We start from the raw sequence: 21,148 nt of genomic DNA on the forward strand, positions 1-21,148 counted from the left end.
AAGGTTACAATCCAGGGACAGATTAGAATTGTTAATTAAGTCAAATTTGACTAAGAGCATGGTCATTACAGTAATGTTAGAAGTGGAACTTTGATGGTCTAAAGGGAGAGTGTACACTTTCAATGTAAAGTCTATTTATTCCAAAAGTAATATCTTGTCTTACTGAGGTACTTGTAAAGTGTAACCAATGGTGGTAAGAATTGATGGTACAACTAAATTTTGTCCTTCTAGGCAAGATACTATTGGACTCCATTTCTAGGTACAAATATTTCAGAGTTGCCTCTGGAACCTGTAACCCATTTGCAATTCCAATGTGTCCTTTATGGTGATATAAATCTGTTTGCACTTAAGGAAAAAGGAGAAGGGTCCACTTGCAAAGAAACTCTTATTCCTATTAGTACTAGGTTGTTAGGAATGAGTAAAGTCTGCTAATGAACTGAATTCAGTGTTATAATTCATGGAATCACAAAAGTATGTCAATTTCAATTCAATTTCAATCTTTATTTCGTTGCGTTGCAACATAAAAGATAACAATAAAATATACAGTTCATGATAAAATATACAACAATATAGCATTCGTTATAATGGGCACCCTAATACTGCATTACTTCTACATTTCATCAAATTTAACACGTTAGCTAGTATTTCATCAATAAAAGCACATGATTTACAGTTTCAGTTTGGCACAGTATCAGATAAATATTAAAATGTTAAAAACAATAGAAATGTTAAAAAGACATTAAATTGAATTTGAGCAACCAGAATTAAAAATGCAATGCCTTGGCTTTGTCCATGATTTCGGGGAGTCTGAATAGCAGCTTTCTTTAGTTTAAAATGAAAGAGATAGTTTCCTTCTAACAAAATAAGTGGACAATAGAAATTTGCTAATACCGAACACGATTACTTGACTGGTGTCCATGCTTAGGATTCTGCCAGCTTCCCTATGGGAAGTAGAACCAATGTTACGGCACAAGGGGACTATCCACTTTTTCCTAGCTTTGTCATAACTGGGGCAAAAAAACAGTATGTGGAAAATGTCCTCCCTCTGGTTATTAGTGCACAGTGTACAATGATCTTTATCAGTCTTCCCCCATCTTTTCTCAGTTACTTTTATCCTCAACGTTCCATACCTAAATTTTAAATATAAAGATTTAGCCAGTGGAGGTTGAATTTTATCTAGAAATTGTTCGAATAGAGCCTCATTTTTTGCCAAAAGAAATTTTTCAGTGAGAGGGCCGTGAGTTCTTGTATACACAGATTCATAATTCACGTATGACCAAAAGCTTAATTTAACAATTTTCTTGGAAGTTGGGTTTAGAGATTCAGGCTCGTTCCAAAAGTGTGATAATCCGAGCTTGGTAAGCCAGTTTTTTACATGCTTAAACCAGAAGATCTTATTGTCTCTATCCAGCTCGAATACTTCCTTCAGCCCATTTCTATAGTCGGATAATTCCAGGGTTGTCCATAATCTGACCCACAACAGCAATGGTCTCAATATAGCGTGCTGATCGGTGTGTTTAATGTTAAGATCCAAGAATAGGGGTGTCAGGGGGGTATTGATTGGAAATTTTAATAGTCCCCTGACAAATTTGTTCTCCAGTACTTCAAAAGTTTTTTTGCATACTGGCCCCCAAATTTCTGCCCCATACAAGGAGGCGGATTGTACCTTGTATCTAAAAAGCTCTACTGCTGGAGTAACTGCTTTGTTCACACTTTTGTTGTATCTCTGTGTTATTGGGAAACAGTTTTGTTTAAACACCAATTTAGATTTTTCCAATTGTGGGCCCCATCCCATAACAGAGTCCATCAAGACCCCCAGGTAAGTGAAACTGTGCTCGTAATCTAATCTTTGCCCATTTAACATTAAGTTCTTTTTAAAAGTTTTATGCGGGTTCAGTGCCATATATTTTGTTTTTTTTATATTAATTTCTAATCCTTTATGGATACAGTACTGTTGGAACCTGTCTAATAAGATCTGTAGGCCACGTGGCGTTTGCGATATTAGGATTGTATCGTCCGCGAAAAGGAGGGACGCGACGAGTTCCCCTCCCAGTCGAGGAGAATCGTTATCGCAGTTTTCCATGTAGGTTGCAATATCGTTTACATAAAGGGAGAATAGAGTAGGGGCCAGGACACAGCCCTGTCGCACTCCTCTTTTTATCGGGATCGGGTCTGTGAGTTCCCCATTTGGGCCCCATCTAACCTTAGCGTAATTCTCCCGATGCAGTCCTATTACAAGTTTTAGTAATTCGCCAGGCAGCCCTTGCCTATTCAGGGTTTCCCAAAGTAGATCTCGTGGAATGAGATCAAATGCTGCTCGTAGGTCTACAAAGGTCACATACAAGTGACCTTTGCGGATGATGACATACTTCCAATACAAGCAGCATAGCCTGAATACTTGATCAATAGTACTTGTTTTGCGTCTGAATCCCGCCTGGTATTTAGATAAAATTGACTCCTCCTCCAACCATGAATTTATTCTATTTAGAATATGCCTAGCATATATTTTCTGTGTGATATCTAAAAGGCTAATGGGGCGGTAATTTGCTGGATCACCACGATTCCCTTTTTTAAAAATAGTGATGATTTCTGCGCCATTCCAAGTATCCGGAATGTGCTCACTAGCCGCAACTATGTTAAATAAATGATTTAAATAGGGTGCCCAAACATCAATATTATACAAATACAGGTCACCAGGGATTCTGTCAAGCCCTGGCGCCTTCCCTTTCTTTATTGAAATAATTGCTGCCTCTGTTTCTTGTAAGGTAAACACTACCGGGTAAGTATTGGCTGGTATTGTAAGCGGGGGTACATCATTTGCTGCCTCAGTCGGAGTTTTGGCTGCATACAATAACGAAAAGTGCTTGACCCAAGTGTCTTCATCTAAGTAGACCTCCCTGGAACCTTTCTCCCGTTTATTTTCCTTAGCTGCCAATTCCCAGAATTGTTTCTGGTCCTTGTTTTTAGCGGCTGTACAAAAGTATGTCAAATGATAATAATGGTATCTAAAATGCAGATGTGACAGATGGTGAGATTACTGAAAAACTAACTAAAAGAAGAGATAAAGCTTTTCAACTTTTCTAAAAGTATTGGTGTAGTGTCATTTTTGAATGGATGGACATGGAGTTATTGTAGGGTGTGACGCAAGCTTAACGTGATGCTTTTGGATTAGACCTTTCCCCCTCTGTGCCAGGCTACCCTATGTGATCTGGAACCTCACAGGTCCAACACAGAGGTATTAGTGAGAGGTAATGGGCTGCAGGGAAACTGCACTGGGACAAAAGATTGACTGTAACATCAAGCTGGGTCTATTAAATGTCTGGGGACTGATGGACCTGAACGCCAAGGAACAATCATGTGACTCAGGGGCTGATGGTTGCAAGACGAAAAACAACTCGGAAGTGTGACCCACCAAGATTGATAGAGTGGGGTACGGACATGGACTGGTGCATGGTCACAGAAAAGGCCATTTATGTCCCTAGACTAGAGGTCGCCCCAACAAGTGGATATAGATCTGGGAGAAGTGGAATACATACAGGGAAGGAATATGCAAGCCCCCCGTAGAACAGTGAATAGATTGGGATAGGATGGTTAAACGATGAGAAGTAGTGAGAAAGCCACTGTTGTACCAAATGTCCTATGTTTGTTTATTGTCTCAAACCTATGTCCTGCCGTAATTGCCTGCCTACGTTTCCATTCTGTAACGTAACTTCTTGTCTTTAATAAATAGAATTACAACAAAATAAAAAATTAAATAATGTTCGCCAAATTTTTTGCTAGCTATTTCTCAAGGACTTTAGAAAAAGCTTAAAGCAACCTTATTGGCTTATACTTCTTTTAATACTAAGGATCTAGGTTCACCTTCTTCAGTGAAGGAATTACCGTCTGTTGCTTTCATGCCTTTTGTGCTGTTCCTTTAGCAATCAACAAATTGCTAGACTTGCAAAAAGATGACAGAAAGAGCGCTGTTCATTTCAGGCAAGAAGAATTACGATTTTTTTGAGGCATGACATGAAGGCCACTAGACATGAAGGCCACTAGGACTTTCCAGTGAAAGGTGCATATTACACAGTGTTATGCAGGGAGTGGAAACGGTCATTCAAAAAAAAAAACTTGAAGAAAAAATTATTTCGAGCAAAATGAAGAGTAAGCACTGATGTCATAGGAGTTGGGATAGTTGGGTAAGGTGATAAAATTTGACTTCATCTTAAAAAAAAAAACTAAAAGATTCACTGACAAAAAACAAAGGTGAAAGTGGTGTTCTAGTTGGGTATCCTTGAAACTGAACATTGGGGAAGTGTGGGATGTGTGTAGGTAGCCCTGCCAAGTTTTTCCAGTCTAGCTTTTTTCTTTGAATTCTGTGTCTTATAATCTTGTTTATTCCATTGCAACACAGGGCTACAAGTCCCAGAATTCAAAGAAAGAAACACCTGGAGTAGCACAGAGAGAGGTTGAGTGCAAGTACAACCTAAAGAAGGTGAAACCAAAATCCTCCCCAAGTAGTCGGCAGAATCAAACCAGCGGCCACTGACCATGGAACACAAAAGAAATCAGAGTGACAAGGAAGCCAACTAATAGTTAAGTAAGGCTCTAAGCGCATTAGATTTTTTTGAAAGTGACAATAGATCTTGAGTGACAGCGCATGCGCCGTCTTAGATGAGACCTGAAAAGGAAGTGGAAATGGCAGCAATTACAATTTTAACGGTCATGAAGAACGGTTTTTGACTTTTACATTAAATAACAAAAGAGGGAGCTAGAAAATGGGTGTCCCATATTGGCCTGCATCAGGCAGCATACTAATCTGCTGCCTCTAGTTTTGTGCTCAAGAGACAAAACGTTGCTTTGTAGGTCTATTTTTATTTTAGTTACCTCGCAGCTGCACAGATTCACCATGCTCTTCTACATCTTCAAGTGAAGTAGGATTTTCATCAGCCACGGGGTCTCTACAAGGTTCAAGTTCTGAATTCAAAGTCTCTATATCAGATCCCTGAAAAGGAATTGTATGTTATTAGAGTTAATGTTTACATTCTTATTTGCCCACAAATTCCACACATCCAATTATAGCATTCATAATTCTCAACTTGAGCACAGCTGTAAAATATTCACTAGCTGAAAAGCAAGGTCGACTTCTTTTCAGCAAACAAACAGGGCTGGGTATTCTTGTGGTTAACAGCTGTGAAACTGTGGTCATGCTTCGTTTATAGCTCAGGTTGTTTTCTCTTTGCTCCTGCAGTTGCATGCAAAATTAAGTTACAAAGGGTGGGGAGTTGAGGGGGGATATACATCTACCTGATCGCTGGATTACTACCTGTCATATTCAAAACAGCACCCGTTCATAAAAGGAAACCATACAATCTTTCTCTGTTCTATAGTTCAGAGATGCAGCAGCACGCACCTCTGTGGTAAATGTTAAACACCTCACTTCATAGGTTATCATGTTTTCGCACCTTAATAACTTTGTACCGTCTTGACTAATTTGCACAAAACAAGGAGGACACAGCAGATTAATCAAATGGTCCAAAAGTTATGAATAAGTCCTGAACTTGCCACTTTTCCATTTAACATTTCCCTGTAACAAAATTCTACTAAGTCACCATTTTTTATGGCTCTCCATCAACTGCGTCACCATTTTTTTATGGCTCTCCATCAATCACTGTTAAGTTAGGTGAATTTCTATACTGCCGGTTTGTGGATCTAAGCGAAGTTACCACTGTCAACTTCGCATGCAAAATGTTTGTGATCTCCCGACACAAACGGGACAAGCATTTGCAATGCAATAGGTCTCAAATTTGTCAGAGTTAGAGCTATTGGGGTTGTAAATAACAATGTATTTTATCTCTGTGTTTTGGTTTGGAGTGTAGAGGACATAGAATAACGAATTACCACTGGGACCAGAGAAGCAGCTGTAGCACTGTGCAGAGGACTTAGAATGACGAATTACCGATGAGACCAGAGAAGCAGCTAGCAGCATTGACTAGAACACTAAGAATAAGGAATTACCACAGGGATGGAGCTGCAGCACTGCCTAGAGGACTTAGAATGTGGAATTATCTACAGAACTAGAGTAGCAGCACTGCTTAGAGGAATTAAAATGAGGATTTACCACTGTGACTAGAGAGACAGCGGCAACACTGCATATAGGACTTAGAATGAGGAATTACTGATGGGACCAGAGTAGCAGCTATCAGCACCCCCTGGAGGACTTAGAATGAGGTATTACCAACGAGATCAGAGGAGCAGCTTGCAGCAATGCCTAGGGGAGTAAGAATGAGGAATTACCACTAGGAACAGACGCCGCTGCAGCACTGCCTAGAGGACTTACAATGAGGAATTACTGACGGGACCAGAAGAGCAGCTAGCAGCGCTTCCTCGAGGAGTTACAATGAGGAATTTCCAAAAAGACTAGAGTAGTAACGAGCAGCACTGCCTAGTGGGCCTAAAATGAGGAATTACTAACGGGACCAGAGAAGCAGCTAGGAGCACTGCCTAGAGGACTTAGAATGAGGAATTACCTATGGAACCGGAGAAGCAGCTAGCAGCACTGCCTAGAGGAGTAAAAGTGAGGAATTACCAATGGGACCAGGGCAGCACCTGCAGCACCATCTAGAAGAGTTAGAATGAGGAATTACCACTGTGACCAGAGACACAGGTGCAGCACTGTCTAGATTATTTAAAATGAGGAATTACTGACGAGACAGGAGTAGCAGCTAGCAGCACTGCTTAGAGGACTTAGAATGAACAAATACCAACGGGACCAGAGAAGCAGCTAGGAGCACTGCTGAAAGACTAAGAATCAGGAATTAGCACTGGGACCAGAGAAGCAACTAGCAGCACTGCCTAGAGGACTTAGAATGTGGAATTATCTACAGAACTAGAGTAGCAGCACTGCTTAGAGGAATTAAAATGAGGATTTACCACTGTGACTAGAGAGACAGCGGCAGCACTGCATATAGGACTTAGAATGAGGAATTACTGATGGGACCAGAGTAGCAGCTATCAGCACCCCCTAGAGGACTTAGAATGAGGTATTACCAACGAGATCAGAGGAGCAGCTTGCAGCAATGCCTAGGGGAGTAAGAATGAGGAATTACCACTAGGAACAGACGCCGCTGCAGCACTGCCTAGAGGACTTACAATGAGGAATTACTGACGGGACCAGAAGAGCAGCTAGCAGCGCTTCCTCGAGGAGTTACAATGAGGAATTTCCAAAAAGACTAGAGTAGTAACGAGCAGCACTGCCTAGTGGGCCTAAAATGAGGAATTACTAACGGGACCAGAGAAGCAGCTAGGAGCACTGCCTAGAGGACTTAGAATGAGGAATTACCTATGGAACCGGAGAAGCAGCTAGCAGCACTGCCTAGAGGAGTAAAAGTGAGGAATTACCAATGGGACCAGGGCAGCACCTGCAGCACCATCTAGAAGAGTTAGAATGAGGAATTACCACTGTGACCAGAGACACAGGTGCAGCACTGTCTAGATTATTTAAAATGAGGAATTACTGACGAGACAGGAGTAGCAGCTAGCAGCACTGCTTAGAGGACTTAGAATGAACAAATACCAACGGGACCAGAGAAGCAGCTAGGAGCACTGCTGAAAGACTAAGAATCAGGAATTAGCACTGGGACCAGAGAAGCAACTAGCAGCACTGCCTAGAGGACTTAGAATGAACAATTACCAACGGGACCAGAGAAGCAGCTAGCAGCTTGGAGGACTAAATCAGGAATTACCACTAGGAAAAGATAAGCAGCTGCAGCATTGTCTAGAGGACTTAGAATGAGGAATTACCACTGGGACCAGAGAATCAGCTAGCAGCACTGGTTAGAGGACTAAGAATGAGTAATTATGACTGGGAACAGAGAGACAGCTCCAGCACTGCCTAGAGGTCTTAGAGTGGAGCAATTACTGACAGGACCAATGTAGCAGCTGCAGCCCAGTATAGAGGACTTAGAATGAGGAATGGCCACTGGAATTACCACTGGGAAACAAAGACACAGCTGCAACACTGCACAAATGACAACATTATAATCATGGCTGACAGTAGCATTATTGTTGAATGAACAGATTTCTATGAATGTGTATACCGATATTTCTAAATATTTACTTTAGCATAATAATGTGACCTTTTTACTGTATGATTATTGGTAATAATGCCGAACTTGTGTTAAAAGGATCTTTTAGCTCTGAAAACGCTAGAGGTTCCAATCTGTACAATATTTGTATGTTTTTCCTTTGAGGCACATTGACTGGCGTTTTGACTGGCGAATAGGAGTTCATGAATGGCTACAGAATTCTCACTCATGTGAACTACTTCTGTTTTGTTACAAGAGGAAACAAAAAAACTGAACGCTCTGGCGTTTTTAACATCACTTTTAACCCCTTGCATGCTGATGACGGCCCCCAGCCGTCATGCACTACGGTGCTCGTGTGCTGATGACAGCTGGGGGCCGTCATAAACCCGCCCACTCGCGATTCTGCCACACAGGCGCAGAATCGCGGCCGCATGGAAGGGGTTAAACAAAGCCCATTGAAACTTGTTGGAGGAAAACAACATCTTCAAAAGCAGGGTGAACTGGGAGTTATCGCAAAATGAATTGTGGAAAGAAAAACACTAAGTAGAACAAGCATTTGCAATGCAATAGGTCTCGCATTAGGACATTTTGAGCTATTGGTATTGTAAATGACAAATTTTTTATTTATGTGCTGGTTTTGAAAATAGCGAAATTAATAGCTTTGTCATTTACAATGCCAATAGTTTTAACTTTCGCAAATGTGACACCTATAGCATTTGTAACGCAATATGTGTTGTATTTACATGACTTAGATTTATTGATATTACAAATAACAATGGCTTGTAATTTTTTTTTAATAATTCATACTTAAAAAAAGTTATTGTAATTTATTATAATGGCAATAGCTTAAACTTTTGTAAATAACTTTTGTGAAGATTACGTTCAGTGTATTTTATTGTGACAAAAATCCAAGAACAGAAGAGAAATATCAACATCTTTTTATGACATTTGTAATAAAGCTTGAAACATTGAGAGAACATATTTGAACCAGTTGTCCTTGAATGGTTGCACAGATTGATGCTGTGGTGGCACCGAGTGATGCTGTGGCATTCAGTGATGCTGTGGTAGCGCATAGTGATGTTGTGGTGCCCCTGTGTGATGCTGTGGTGGTGCTGAGTGATGCTGTGGTGGTACTGAGTGGTGCTGTAGTGGTGCTGAGTGATGCTGGGGTGGTGCTGTGGTGGTGCTGAGTGGTGCTGTGGTGGTGCTGAGTGGTGCTGTGGTGGTGCTGAGTGGTGCTGTGGAGGTACTGAGTGGTGCTGTGGTGGTGCTGAGTGGTGCTGGGGTGGCGCCGAGTGATGCTGGGGTGGCGCCGATTGATGCTGGGGTGGCGCCGAGTGATGCTGGGGTGGCGCCGAGTGATGCTGGGGTGGCGCCGAGTGATGCTGAGGTGGCGCCGAGTGATGCTGAGGTGGCGCCGAGTGATGCTGGAGTGGCGCCGAGTGATGCTGTGCTGGCGCCGAGTGATGCTGGGGTGGCGCCGAGTGATGCTGGGGTGGCGCCGAGTGACGCTGGGGTGGCGCCGAGTGATGCTGGGGTGGCGCCGAGTGATGCTGGGGTGGCGCCGAGTGATGCTGGGGTGGCGCGCCGAGTGATGCTGGGGTGGCGCGCCGAGTGATGCTGGGGTGGCGCCGAGTGATGCCGGGGTGGCGCCGAGTGATGCCAGGGTGGTGCCGAGTGATGCTGGGGTGGCGGCGAGTGATGCTGTGGTGGCACCGAGTGATGCTGTGGTGGCGCTGAGTGATGCTGGAGTGGCACTGTGTGATGATGGGGTGGCGCTGAGTGATGCTGGGGTGGCGCTGGATGGTGCTGCTGAGTGATAATGAGGTGGTGCTGAGTGATAATGAGGTGGTGCTGAGTGATAATGTGGTGGTGCTGAGTGGTAATGTGGCGGTGCTGAGTGATAATGTGGTGGTGCTGAGTGATAATGTGGTGGTGCTGAGTGATGCTGGGGTAGGCCGTAGGCCGCCTTCGAAGCCGGGGATTCGAGTTCCGGTCTCGGCGTCTACTAAACACATCCTGGGCAAAGCACATTATATCTCTGTGCCATAAATGTAGGCGTCCTTGTTTCAAGCTAGCATGTGTTTATGGAATGCGGTCGAATACCTTCGGGTCGAGATTACGCTATATAAAAGGGCCAGAATAATAAATAAATGATACAAAACGTTTACAGACAATTTCTAGTTAAATAACTCGCGTTAGAATGTTGTTTGAGCGCTTTGTGTGATCTAGGGCAAATCACTTATTGTCCGTGGGGTGGAAAATCATTCAAGTGAAGTACACAATAATGTATTTATTCACTTGTTGCAGATTAAATTATTGTGCCGGCAGCTAAGAGCTTCACTCTCGCTCGTTCTCACGACAAGCAGCTCATTGCAAGTTACTGAATTTAAAAGTATGCACACTACCTTCATTCACGCAGCATTGGCAAAGCCGTGGCGAGCAAACTAAGGAAGCAACATGATCCCGAATGTTGACGTAGAAATGTATGAATTTAGAAAGTTTACAAATACCTTAGCGACTTGTACAGTGCCTATTCAACACAAGGGCCTTTTCAAAGCACTGCAAATGTCACCAGCCTTGGGGCTGGGACAACCAAGATTCAAGCATTCGATCACAGATCCCACCCACAGCTCGGCCAGGGGGTGCAAAAAGGCATCTCGAGTTCTATGGTAAATGAAAAAAATTACAGTGAAAGCACGGGAACATATAGAGCTGACGGACGGCCTCCGGCCTGAGCTTTTATGTAGTAACCTGTTGCATTCTGGGAGACGTAGTCTTACGCTCATTTCAATTAAACAAATGGTACCAAGATACTGGGTAACAGAAAACGCACAGGACTGGGATATAACATTCATTGGTCATGAAGACAACTTGTACCTCTAAAAATCCCGAAACCCTGCATGCTAATATGATGTTATGTTATGTTAAATGCATTGGAATCGCACATCCCCACCCTTTCAAGATACGCGTGCCCCGTCCGGCTCCAGCCCTCCCAGTCACTGGCGGGTGTGCTGTTGTGTGTAGAGAGGTGTCTGTCAGAAAAGCCGGCAGGCTGGGACCAGACTGCTGGGCGGTGCGTTATAGCGGTACCCAGCTAGACCTTCGAATGGCGATGCTTGCGGCGTTATATTTGTAAACACGGGCTTGCCGGAAGGTGGCAGGAGCAGTCATAAATTCACCACCCCCTCGAGCGCAGCAGTCCACGCGAGCAGGCAGCCTTGTCCTCTCAATAGTCTGGTAAACTTTCTTTATCTATTCAATCACATAAGCGCCTTGAAGCAACCGCCTGCCACTATAAGCGCTGTAAAAATAAAGGTTGAATACATGTTTTCCTTGAATTGAGAAGTGTAGCAAATCTAAAAAAAAAAAATTATAAAAAAAGGTTTTTCCTGGAAACGAGTGACAGTAGCTCAAGAGAGCAGACCATAGCTTAGCGCGGTGGCATTTAACCAACAAGCTCTTGGCATTGCTTTGGGGAGGGGGGGAGAAATGGGAGACACGGCCTGGCGGCCGTGGAAAGTGTGAAGCAGGGGAGGGAGGGTGGGGGGGGTTCATGCATCTTCTGTCAGAATACCGATACTAAAAATACCACTGGTTGCTCTGGCATCCTTTGTGTTCTGAGAATAAAAAAATACACTAACAATCCTATCAGAACATACCGGTCGATTGACTTTCTTTGTGCATGTAGAAGTCATGCATTGAGGTATTGCCAATTCAAAATTTCTGAAATTACTTTGAAAATTCAAGGCGTATAATTATATAAATCGCAAGCCGAAAAAATGTATTTTAGCTCAGGTGGACATAGACTAAAGAGTTATGTCCGGGTCTCTGTGAAGACTAGGAGACGGAAGTATGGAGATATTTGCCACAAGCTAGATGCAGATGCTTAAAAATTCGGCCATACCTTTATGAACACTCCGAAGCCACCGATCGATTCACTTTAGGACAAACATGGCGGTATTGCACTGGCAGCGGAAACAGACCTCGAAAAGTGTTCATACCAGCCCCGCAGCGTACTGCCTGCGTTTAGCAAGAGAGTCGGACCATCTCTAGAAGAAACCAGGGTAGGGAAAATAATACACAACTCTGCAACAAAATAGTGGACGTCTCCGCTCTGCCGTTTTCCACCTCTAACTGTACCTTGCCACAATAAAAAGAATATATATTATAAAAACTGAACATGGCCTCTGTGGTTATTGAAAACAATTAAGTGATTAACAAACCACAAAACGCTTCTAGGCTTCAAAAGTAGGAATGTGCTACAATAGAAATGCTTCAATTCATTGTGGCTGCGAGGCACCGACATATATTTTTTACCAATAGCACCCAAAGAAACAATGTAGGGTAAACTGCAGAGCTGCCTCGGGCTCCAGTCTGTTGCTACTGGATGAAGAGGAGGAGAAAGAGGCAAACCACGCCAGCTGAGCAGAACGTGTGTGATAGGGGACTGAAGGCCCATGAAAAGCACGCTGCTAAATGGTAAAGGCGCAGGAGCGAGATAGTGCGCGCAGGGGGTATAAGCGATCAAATTAAATAACAGTGAAAGGATTAATGTACTGCTGCATGAATAAAGGCATGGTAGATAGGAAGCGATACTGCAAAGAGAATACCTGTACAAGGCTAATGAAGTGATCCGGTTGCCTTCCAGGGGAAAGTTCATTCATCATTGTGTATGAATAACTGTTATTGTTTATAAACCTATAAGCTGTTTTTAGGTCGAGCCTAGTGGCAGCGTGCATACGCTACTCGGTCTGCAAGACTGCTGTAGTAGAGTACGGGACAGAAGCCGCGCCCACGATCCTCCCATATTTTTCATTGGCTTGTGTCATTGTCTTTCGTAAATGTTGCCTTAGGATTTGTTAGTAGGCTTGTTAGTCCCTCTTTAGTAAGGACTTTTCTTCATTTGTACCCGCCCATGTCGACTGGCCCTTTTACTTCAGTTGGTACACAGGACCTGTTATTTAGTCTGTAAGAACTATTTACTTTATTGAGTTTCTCTTACTACAGGACGGACATGCTCTGCTTCAGCTGAAACCGCATGTTTTTTTAAGCAGCACAGCCGCCCCGTAAATCAGGCACCTGCTTTCAATCACTTTAACACAGCCTTATCTTGTGTCTGTTAGAAATGATTAGCGAGTTAAGTCATGAGAATTCCAGTTAGCACATAATCCTGAGCTAATGGACTGAAGCAGACAATAGCACATCTGTGTTACATGTCATCTGTACTAAAGCCAACTGACGGGTTGTTTCAAAAGCCTGTTTTATTAATAATAATAATAATAATAATAATAATAATAATAATAATAAAGCATTTATAAAGCGCATGGCTGCACAACTGTGTATCCCCGCGCTGACTGCCGACAAAACTCCTAACGGACAAACGGAAAGAAAAAGTGCAGAAAGGTATTATTGGGGAAAAAGGTGAGTTTTTAATTTGGCTCTAAAAAGAGTTTCTGAAGGTTCCATTCTCAAATGCACAGGGAGGGCATTCCAGTATTTTACTCCAAGGAAGCGAAAGGAGCGGCCACCCATTTTCGCTTTATGGATACGGGGAAGTTTAAATTGTGACATACCCGAGGATCTAAGGTCTCTGGTTGAACGATGGATAGTGAGAAGATTTCTTAGATAGGTAGGTCCTTTGTTGTGGGCAATTTTGTGGGCATAGCAAAGACTTTTAAATCTAATTCTTTCCCTAACCGGGAGCCAGTGCAGTTTGGACAAGGCCGCTTTGGAAGATGTTCTTCTTGGTAGACCCAATACCATGCGGGCGGCAGCATTTTGAATGCATTGAAGCTGGTGCAATTGCTTTTGGTTCAGGCCTAATAGGAGAACGTTTCCGTAGTCCAAGTGGGGTGTTATAAGTGCATGCACAATAGTTTTTCTTGCTTCAGTAGGGATGAGATCGATGATTTTTCGCAGGATTTTTAGCGTGCCCATGCATTTACCTATTATTTTGTTGACTTGGGATTTTCCCGAAAGATCCGAGTCAATCATAATCCCTAGGTTTTTGACTTTTTCGACTGGGTGGGGGAAGTCGCCCAGAGTAGTAGGCCACCAAGCCTGGGACCATATTGAAGTTTTGTTCCCTACCACTAACACCTCCGTTTTATCACCATTTAAACAGAGGCAGTACTTATCCATCCAAGTGGCGACAGTAGCCATGCAGCTAGAGAAATTGGTGGCAAATATCTCGCTATCTGGAGTGAGCTAAAACATGAGCTGGGTGTCGTCAGCGTAGCTGACAATGCCCACCCCAAAGTTCTCTACGACTCGAGCCAGGGGCTCCATATAGATGTTGAACAAGGTGGGGCTCAAACTAGAGCCCTGTGGAACCCCATAACTCACGTCGCGAGAAGATGACATAAAGGGTGGGCAATGTATCTGGAATGATCTTTTGGTGAGGAAAGATTTGAACCAAGCCAGAGCATGATCCTTCACTCCAATGTCTGAAAGTCGGGACAGCAGGGTGTCATGTAGCACAGTATCAAAAGCTGCGCTTAAGTCTAGCATGACCAACGCTGCTGTCTCACCCTCGTCCACCATCTTGCGAATACATTCCGTGGAGTATAGAACAGCTGATTCCGTGGAATAGCCAGGTCTAAAACCTGATTGTGTAGGATGAAGTACATTTTCTTCTTCTAAAAAAGCCATTAGTTGTTTGTTGACTATTGTTTCTATAATTTTAGCGCATTGTGGCAAGAGGGAGATAGGCCTGAGATTTTGATATTGGGTAACCGGAATATTAGGTTTTTTTTTTTGAGGAATAACTTGTGCTGTCTTCCAAGCCTCTGGAACATTGCACTCTTGGAAGGACAGGGTGATCATGTGTCTAATTTGATCAATAAGAACATTGTTCATGATGTCTTTACTTTTTACTAGAGGACACACATCATTAGGGGATCCTGAGTGGATATTGTTAATAATGCTGATCAGATTTTCTTTGTCGGGTGTGGTAAAACAGGTGAGGGTGGTCTTTTGTATGGGGGGTGATTCTTTTCCTGATATAGAGGGTTTAGGAAAAGTAGCGTTGATTTTCTCAACTTTTTCGACAAAGAAATCAGCTATTTGTTCGCATATGTCATTTGAATATGTGTCCTGCATATCTAGACTAGTAGTATCTGTAAGTTCCTTATAGATGCTGAATAGTTTTTTTATGGGGTTGGTTGCCTCTTCAATTCTTGTCTGATAGAAGGTACTTTTTTCCTCTCTTATCATTTTCTGGTATGATTTTAATTCCAGTTTATAGATTTCCTTAAGTTCAGGAGAGTAGTTTTTTCTCCACTTGCGTTCTGTCGCTTTACAGTGAGTTTTAGCGATTTTTAGTTTTTCCGAGTACCAAGGTTCAGACTTGGTTCTCCTGACTGGGGGCTTGGAAGTCCACGGGGCGATTATATCTAGTGCCTTACTCAGCCATAATTCGTAATTATTCCAAGTGTCTTGTAAGGATTGTCCTATGGGCGGCGGGTGTTTCTGTAATTCGCTGGTCAAGCGTTCAGGGGTGTATTTTTTCCAATTACGACGTTTTGTATACAATGGTTTGTTGGGTGTCATCTTAGTCTTGTTAGTAGGGATGTTGAAAGTAATTACATGGTGGTCAGACCAGATTATTGGGACCGGGGGGGACATTTCAATACCTTCCCAGGTGGCAAAAACAGGGTCGAGAAGGTGGCCTTGTTGATGCGTGGGGGAGGTTGATAGCAATGTTATTCCCAACGCGTGTAATGCAGTCTTAAGTATTTGAGCTTCTTTAGCATTGTTGTCTTCAAGGTGAAGATTCAAATCACCTAAAATCATAAAGTTGTTGTGTTTTATGGCTAGTTGAGTAGCTGACTCTATAAGCTGGTTGCAAAAAGGGGTTGCATTGCCAGGCGGGCGATATATAAGGAGACCAGTAACGGTCATCAGCTGAGTCATTTTTATAGAAAAAGTCCCACATTCACTATTAACACCACCACCAAAACCACAACCAACAATACCACCACCACCAATACCACCCAGTGGCGTAGCTAGAAGGGTAGGGGGGTGGTGGGGGCGGACCGCCCCAGGTGGCAGGAGTTTTGGGGGCAGTGGCCCGGCTCTGCTATTACCTGCAGCTGATGCAGCCAGCACCCCCTCAAACACTCACCAACCCACTCTTACCTGCGGCTGATGTGGCCACATGAATCGTCAGCACCCACCCCACCCCCTCGCTCTTCTATCAGGTCCCGCAGGCGACAAACTCAGGGGCAGCCACTGGCGGCCTAAGGCCTAGCTACGCCACTGATACCACTAACACCACCTCCACCAATACTACCACCACCAATACAACCACCACTGCCAATACTACCACGCATGCCACCACCACCACCACCACCTAAACTACCACCACCAAAACTACCACTACGAATACCACTACCACCACCACAACGAATACCACTACCACCACCACAACCAATAGCACCAACACCCCCACCACCATCACCAATACCACCACCACCAAAACCAGCACCACCAAAACCAGCACCACCACCAAAACCAGCACCACCACCAAAACCAGCACTTCCACTGTTGGACTTGGCACTGCTTGCAGGGTCATCCCAAAACTTTTTGCCTTCCCCCTAGCCTTTTTGCTGTGATTGAATTGGTGGGTTCAGGATGTTGGACACTTTGGCGCTGGTTAGCAGTGCAAAGTGTGTGTGCTTTCTGCCTCCCATGGGTTTGAATTAGGAACACCCTCCCCCCATGGGAGAGAAAATGTATGCCATGTTTGGTATGTGGGTGAACTGAAAATATTAAATGCTTCCACAGGTTGGGCGCAGATTCATTTGTAATGTCGGAGAAAGGTCACTTGTAACATTCACTTCTTGAGAATGATATGGTAGCTCAGTAACTCAACTACCTTAATATCCCAAAACCTTTTAATGATAGTGACTAGTCTCCTTTTTTCTTAGATTAAACATTTTTTGCTTTTTGACTAAGTCATTATTTTTTAAACACAATTTTTTCATTCATTTCTGGACACTTCTGCATACACCAGAAGTAGCCTCGGGTGAGGCAGGCATACTGCACGTTAATCGTTGACCCAATGACTATGCCAAGACTCCTGATGGGGCGGATAAAAAGATATACCGCTATAACAACTCCAGGATGTCTATGAGGGTTTTCGACAAAAACTAATGGTTTTTGCAGATACTAGTGTCCGTTCTCTTTTTGATTATTAGTCACTTGTAACATTCACCATGTCTGTGTGTTTTGTCCCACCTGCCTGAGGTGATTTGCAGGTCTAGTGTTTGGAGTGCCCAAGGCTGACTCCGTCCCCTGGGGTGGGTCTGTCGCCCACACCCCAGCTTTTGGATGGAAGCCTGGCAGACAGGGTGCTCTACACCTCCCTCAAAACCAGTTGGGACCAGTTCCCCAGGGAACCTTCTAGAAGCTCCTGGCCCTTTCTAGTAGGTGGGGTGAGGGGCGTATATAAGGAGGAACAGAGCCAGTGGGAGCCTTTAATGGAGTGAAGACTGCTGTGCAAGGACGAGTGTTCCTAGGAACGGGTTGACCGTTCCTAGGAACTGCTGTCTTGTACCGAGGAGTGCCCACTGACGGCTGATCTTGCCCAGCACTGCCTGCCTGCTCTCCTGCCCTAGCGCCTCGTGAATGCTACAGTTCTGTTGCCTGCACTCCCAAGGAGGTGAGGAGCGTAGGCGCTACTTGCTGGTGTGGGACCCTGCCTGCCTGCCTGGGACCTAGCGCCTTGAGAGCGGTATATTTAGACTGATAGTGAAGAGGAGCTGACGCCCGCAGCGCTGTGCTTCCAAAGCGCTACGAGGGAACCCCGGTGTGTGGGATTCCCCCCCCTAGTCTGCATATTTAAACAGCGGGAGCCCACCCCGCTGTGTTGTGTGCCTCCTTAGTTGTGTCCCCAGGAGAAGAATCCACCTTCCAAGCGGTGCTCCTGTGTGTCAGGGAGAGCCCCGCATGTCCAGGAGGAGCGGGTGCCCACCCCGCATCCCGCGGTCTTATGCTAATTTCGCGGGAGCCCACCCCGGGTTGATGCCTTCCTAGCGGAAGCCTAACCAGTGTTCTCTGCGTTGTGGTTTTAATAAAAAGAAAAGCGGGTGCCCATCCCGCATGTTCGCGCTCTCCCGCGGGTGCCCACCCCTCGGTCTTTATACCCATTTAGCAGGAGCCAACCCTCCACTTTAAAGCTGCCAGGAACAAGGAGAGGGCTCTGCCTGGTGGTGGGCAGGGCCTAGAGGCCGCTGTTCGGAGCCTCGCGTGCTCCCTAGTGAAGCCCCGGCTCCCAGGAGGGGGCCCGGGTGAAGCACGACGAGGTGCTTCCTGAGCAGGGCTCCCGTGACCTGGAGAGAGCCCCGCAGACACCGAGAAGCCAGAACGGCATACACCCATTCCGGCACCCACCTCCCGCCAGCAAGAGGAGCGGAGCTGCCAGAGGACGGAGCAGAGACCGGAGCAGCTCCACTGAGATCCCGGTGAGTGGTGCCCATTGAGGAACTGGGGATGGAGAGGGCAACAAGCACATTGTTGGTGCCCCCCCCCCCCACACCCCCCATCAAACCCCCCCTCCCCCCACCCCCTGTTGGTCCTTCTACGAGGTCCAGAGTAGTCATGCTGTTTTTTTTTTCCCCCACCTGCCCTGCTTGGCTATATTATTCTTAGAGCCCCAGTGAGGCTTCAGGTGGCACTGCCGTACCAAACACCAAGAACACCAATACTATATGTTCTCCCCAAGGTTCATAAAGACCCAAGAAATCCGCCAGGATGCCCCATCATCTCGGGAGTCAATTCAATACTAGAGCGGCCAGCAAAATACGTAGATACGTTTTTAAAACCTCTGGTGAGCTCTACGTCAAGCTACATCAAAGATACCACACAAGCAATAAATGTTCTTGAAAAACAACCATTCGATGAGGAGTGCGAAATACTGGTAACTATGGATATAGTCAGCCTTTATTCTAACATTCCCCAAGAAGAAGGCCTGGAAGCCTTAGAATTCTTCTTAGAAACAAGAGAAAGACCACACAACGTCCCATCCAACTTCCTGCTTAAATTAGCAGAAATATGCCTCAAGTACAATTTCTTCACTTTTAATAATGTACAGTATCTGCAAACAATGGGAACCGCAATGGGTTGTCCCTTCGCGCCGGAGATGGCGATTATGTATATGGCGCTATATGAAGAACAGTGGATCTATAACAACAACCCCTACGACGGCCATATTAAAATATGGCGTCGTTACATAGATGACGTTTTCATGTTATGGAGAGGAAGTGAAGAACAACTACACGAATTTGCAACCTGGTTGAATGATAGGAACCCCAACATCAAATTTACACTTGTGGAAATTGAAGAAATTGATGTACATAAACAGCATTCATTTCCCTTCTTCTCCCACTCCTCTCCCTGTGAGCACCATGAATACCGTAAATTATTGACCGTATCACTCTGCCAGTAAAAGCCCATACCCATATGCATATGTACAGCCATTCTGGGCACCACGGCCTTTTACCCATTGGAATCCCCGGCTTCCCTCCTGCGCGTATCTTAAACCCCCTCTCTCATGCATAGACCATGAAACCCACTCCCTCTGCGCGACCCTGCTGTGAAAGGCAACCCTTCTGCTTGACCCGCACAAACCCCCCATTCCCTCTTGAAGAGGCATCCTTCGCCTTAGCTGACATAGCCCTCCCCAGCTGCACCTGACTGCCCCCGCTCTCTCATATACGGGTCATAAGATCTCTTTCTCTCTCTATGTGACTCTGTCCCTGTGTCCACCCTGGCTCCCCCTCCCTTCTCCTCACATGGGCAAGTCATAAACCTTCTTCTTCTACAAGACCCTGTCCTTGGGAGCCACGGCCGCGCCTGACCAACACCTCCTTTCCTTCCATGAATGCCCCTCTGTTGACAAGCCTTCCCTCCGCCCTCGATTGTCCACGCGGCATGAATACCACTCCTTTGATGACCCCTTCCCCCGAGTCCGGCTGACCACACATGTCCGAGGCCATCGCCTGAGCCGGGAGATACCATTTACTGCCCTTATTGTATGAAGTCACTCCTCTTCAAAGGATCCACTATTGATCCTGGCCACCCCACCCCTGGGCTATGATCAGGCGCACACATCTTAAACAGTTGACGGAACACTCAGCTGCGTGATTGCCCTCCCCTCTTATCAGCAGGTCAAGGGTCCCTATTGTGAACATATGTGGGGTAGGATTGACACGAGGATTATAGGGATGTCATTTCTTTTGTGTCACACTGTCCTGATTGGAATGTCAAGTGTTTTGTAAGGTATAAAAGAAGGAGTCTCAGCTCACTTGTTAGAGCAACTCCCGAAAGACACTGTGTTTCGTGTCCGAAATGACTGGCTCTCCTCATGAGAAATAAACTCTGTTCTTGATTCCTGCTTCCAGCGCCCGTCTCTTTATTTGGTAACTATTCAACATGGGAACTAAGAGGCGGTTTGCGCCAGCGGCCTGGGCATCGGTAGTAATATGGGCTCCTGTTTCACCAATTGGCGTCCCAACGCGGGGTCCATCAGTGACATAAGGTCCGGTAAGAGAGATCCAGACGAAGAAGTGAACATCTAAAATGATCGGAGTATACCTGCCTTGAGAGGGCCCTCGCCCGGCTGCCGATCGAAAGAACTTCACCAATTCTGAACGGACCTCTCTTGAGTGACCTATTGTCCTGACTGGAATCCCACAGGAATGCTACATGGAGTAAGAGAACGATCGGGCGCTGGAGGAGGAAGATGAAGAACTGTCCGTATGGTCCGGTCCGGGTAAGATTAAGTAGGGTGTTTTTACGCCTGATTGGTAGGGTGGTTCTATCCACCTGATTGATTGATTGATTGTATTGGAATCGGTATTTGTATACTGATATTGTTGGTATTGGTTCATTTAGCTTTGAACGCTACTTGACATATTGGTTCTCTTCTTGAGAACGAGACATTCTCTGTTTGCAAACAGCGGCGAATAGGAACGTCGTCCCTCTTTGCAGATAGAGAAGGGTAGGTAATGCAGACTTTTGTCCCCGTTGTAATCCGTCATGCCTACTTTTCTCCCCACTGATTGTTTTGAAAA

General features: G+C 45.0%; 1 protein-coding gene across 2 annotated transcripts in view; it reads right to left on the reverse strand.

Moving 5' to 3' along the window:
• CCPG1 (cell cycle progression 1) overlaps positions 1-21,148 on the reverse strand; it is a 314,779-nt gene that overhangs the window by 195,351 nt on the left and 98,280 nt on the right. For both annotated transcript variants that reach the window (XM_086958333.1, XM_086958332.1), the window contains exon 3: positions 4,870-4,987. In XM_086958333.1, coding sequence (XP_086814459.1) covers positions 4,870-4,987 — 118 coding nt within the window. The remainder of the gene's footprint in view (positions 1-4,869; positions 4,988-21,148) is intronic.

This window comes from Lissotriton vulgaris, chromosome 2_1, assembly GCF_964263255.1.
Source record: "Lissotriton vulgaris chromosome 2_1, aLisVul1.2, whole genome shotgun sequence".
Classification (NCBI taxonomy): domain Eukaryota; kingdom Metazoa; phylum Chordata; class Amphibia; order Caudata; family Salamandridae; genus Lissotriton; species Lissotriton vulgaris.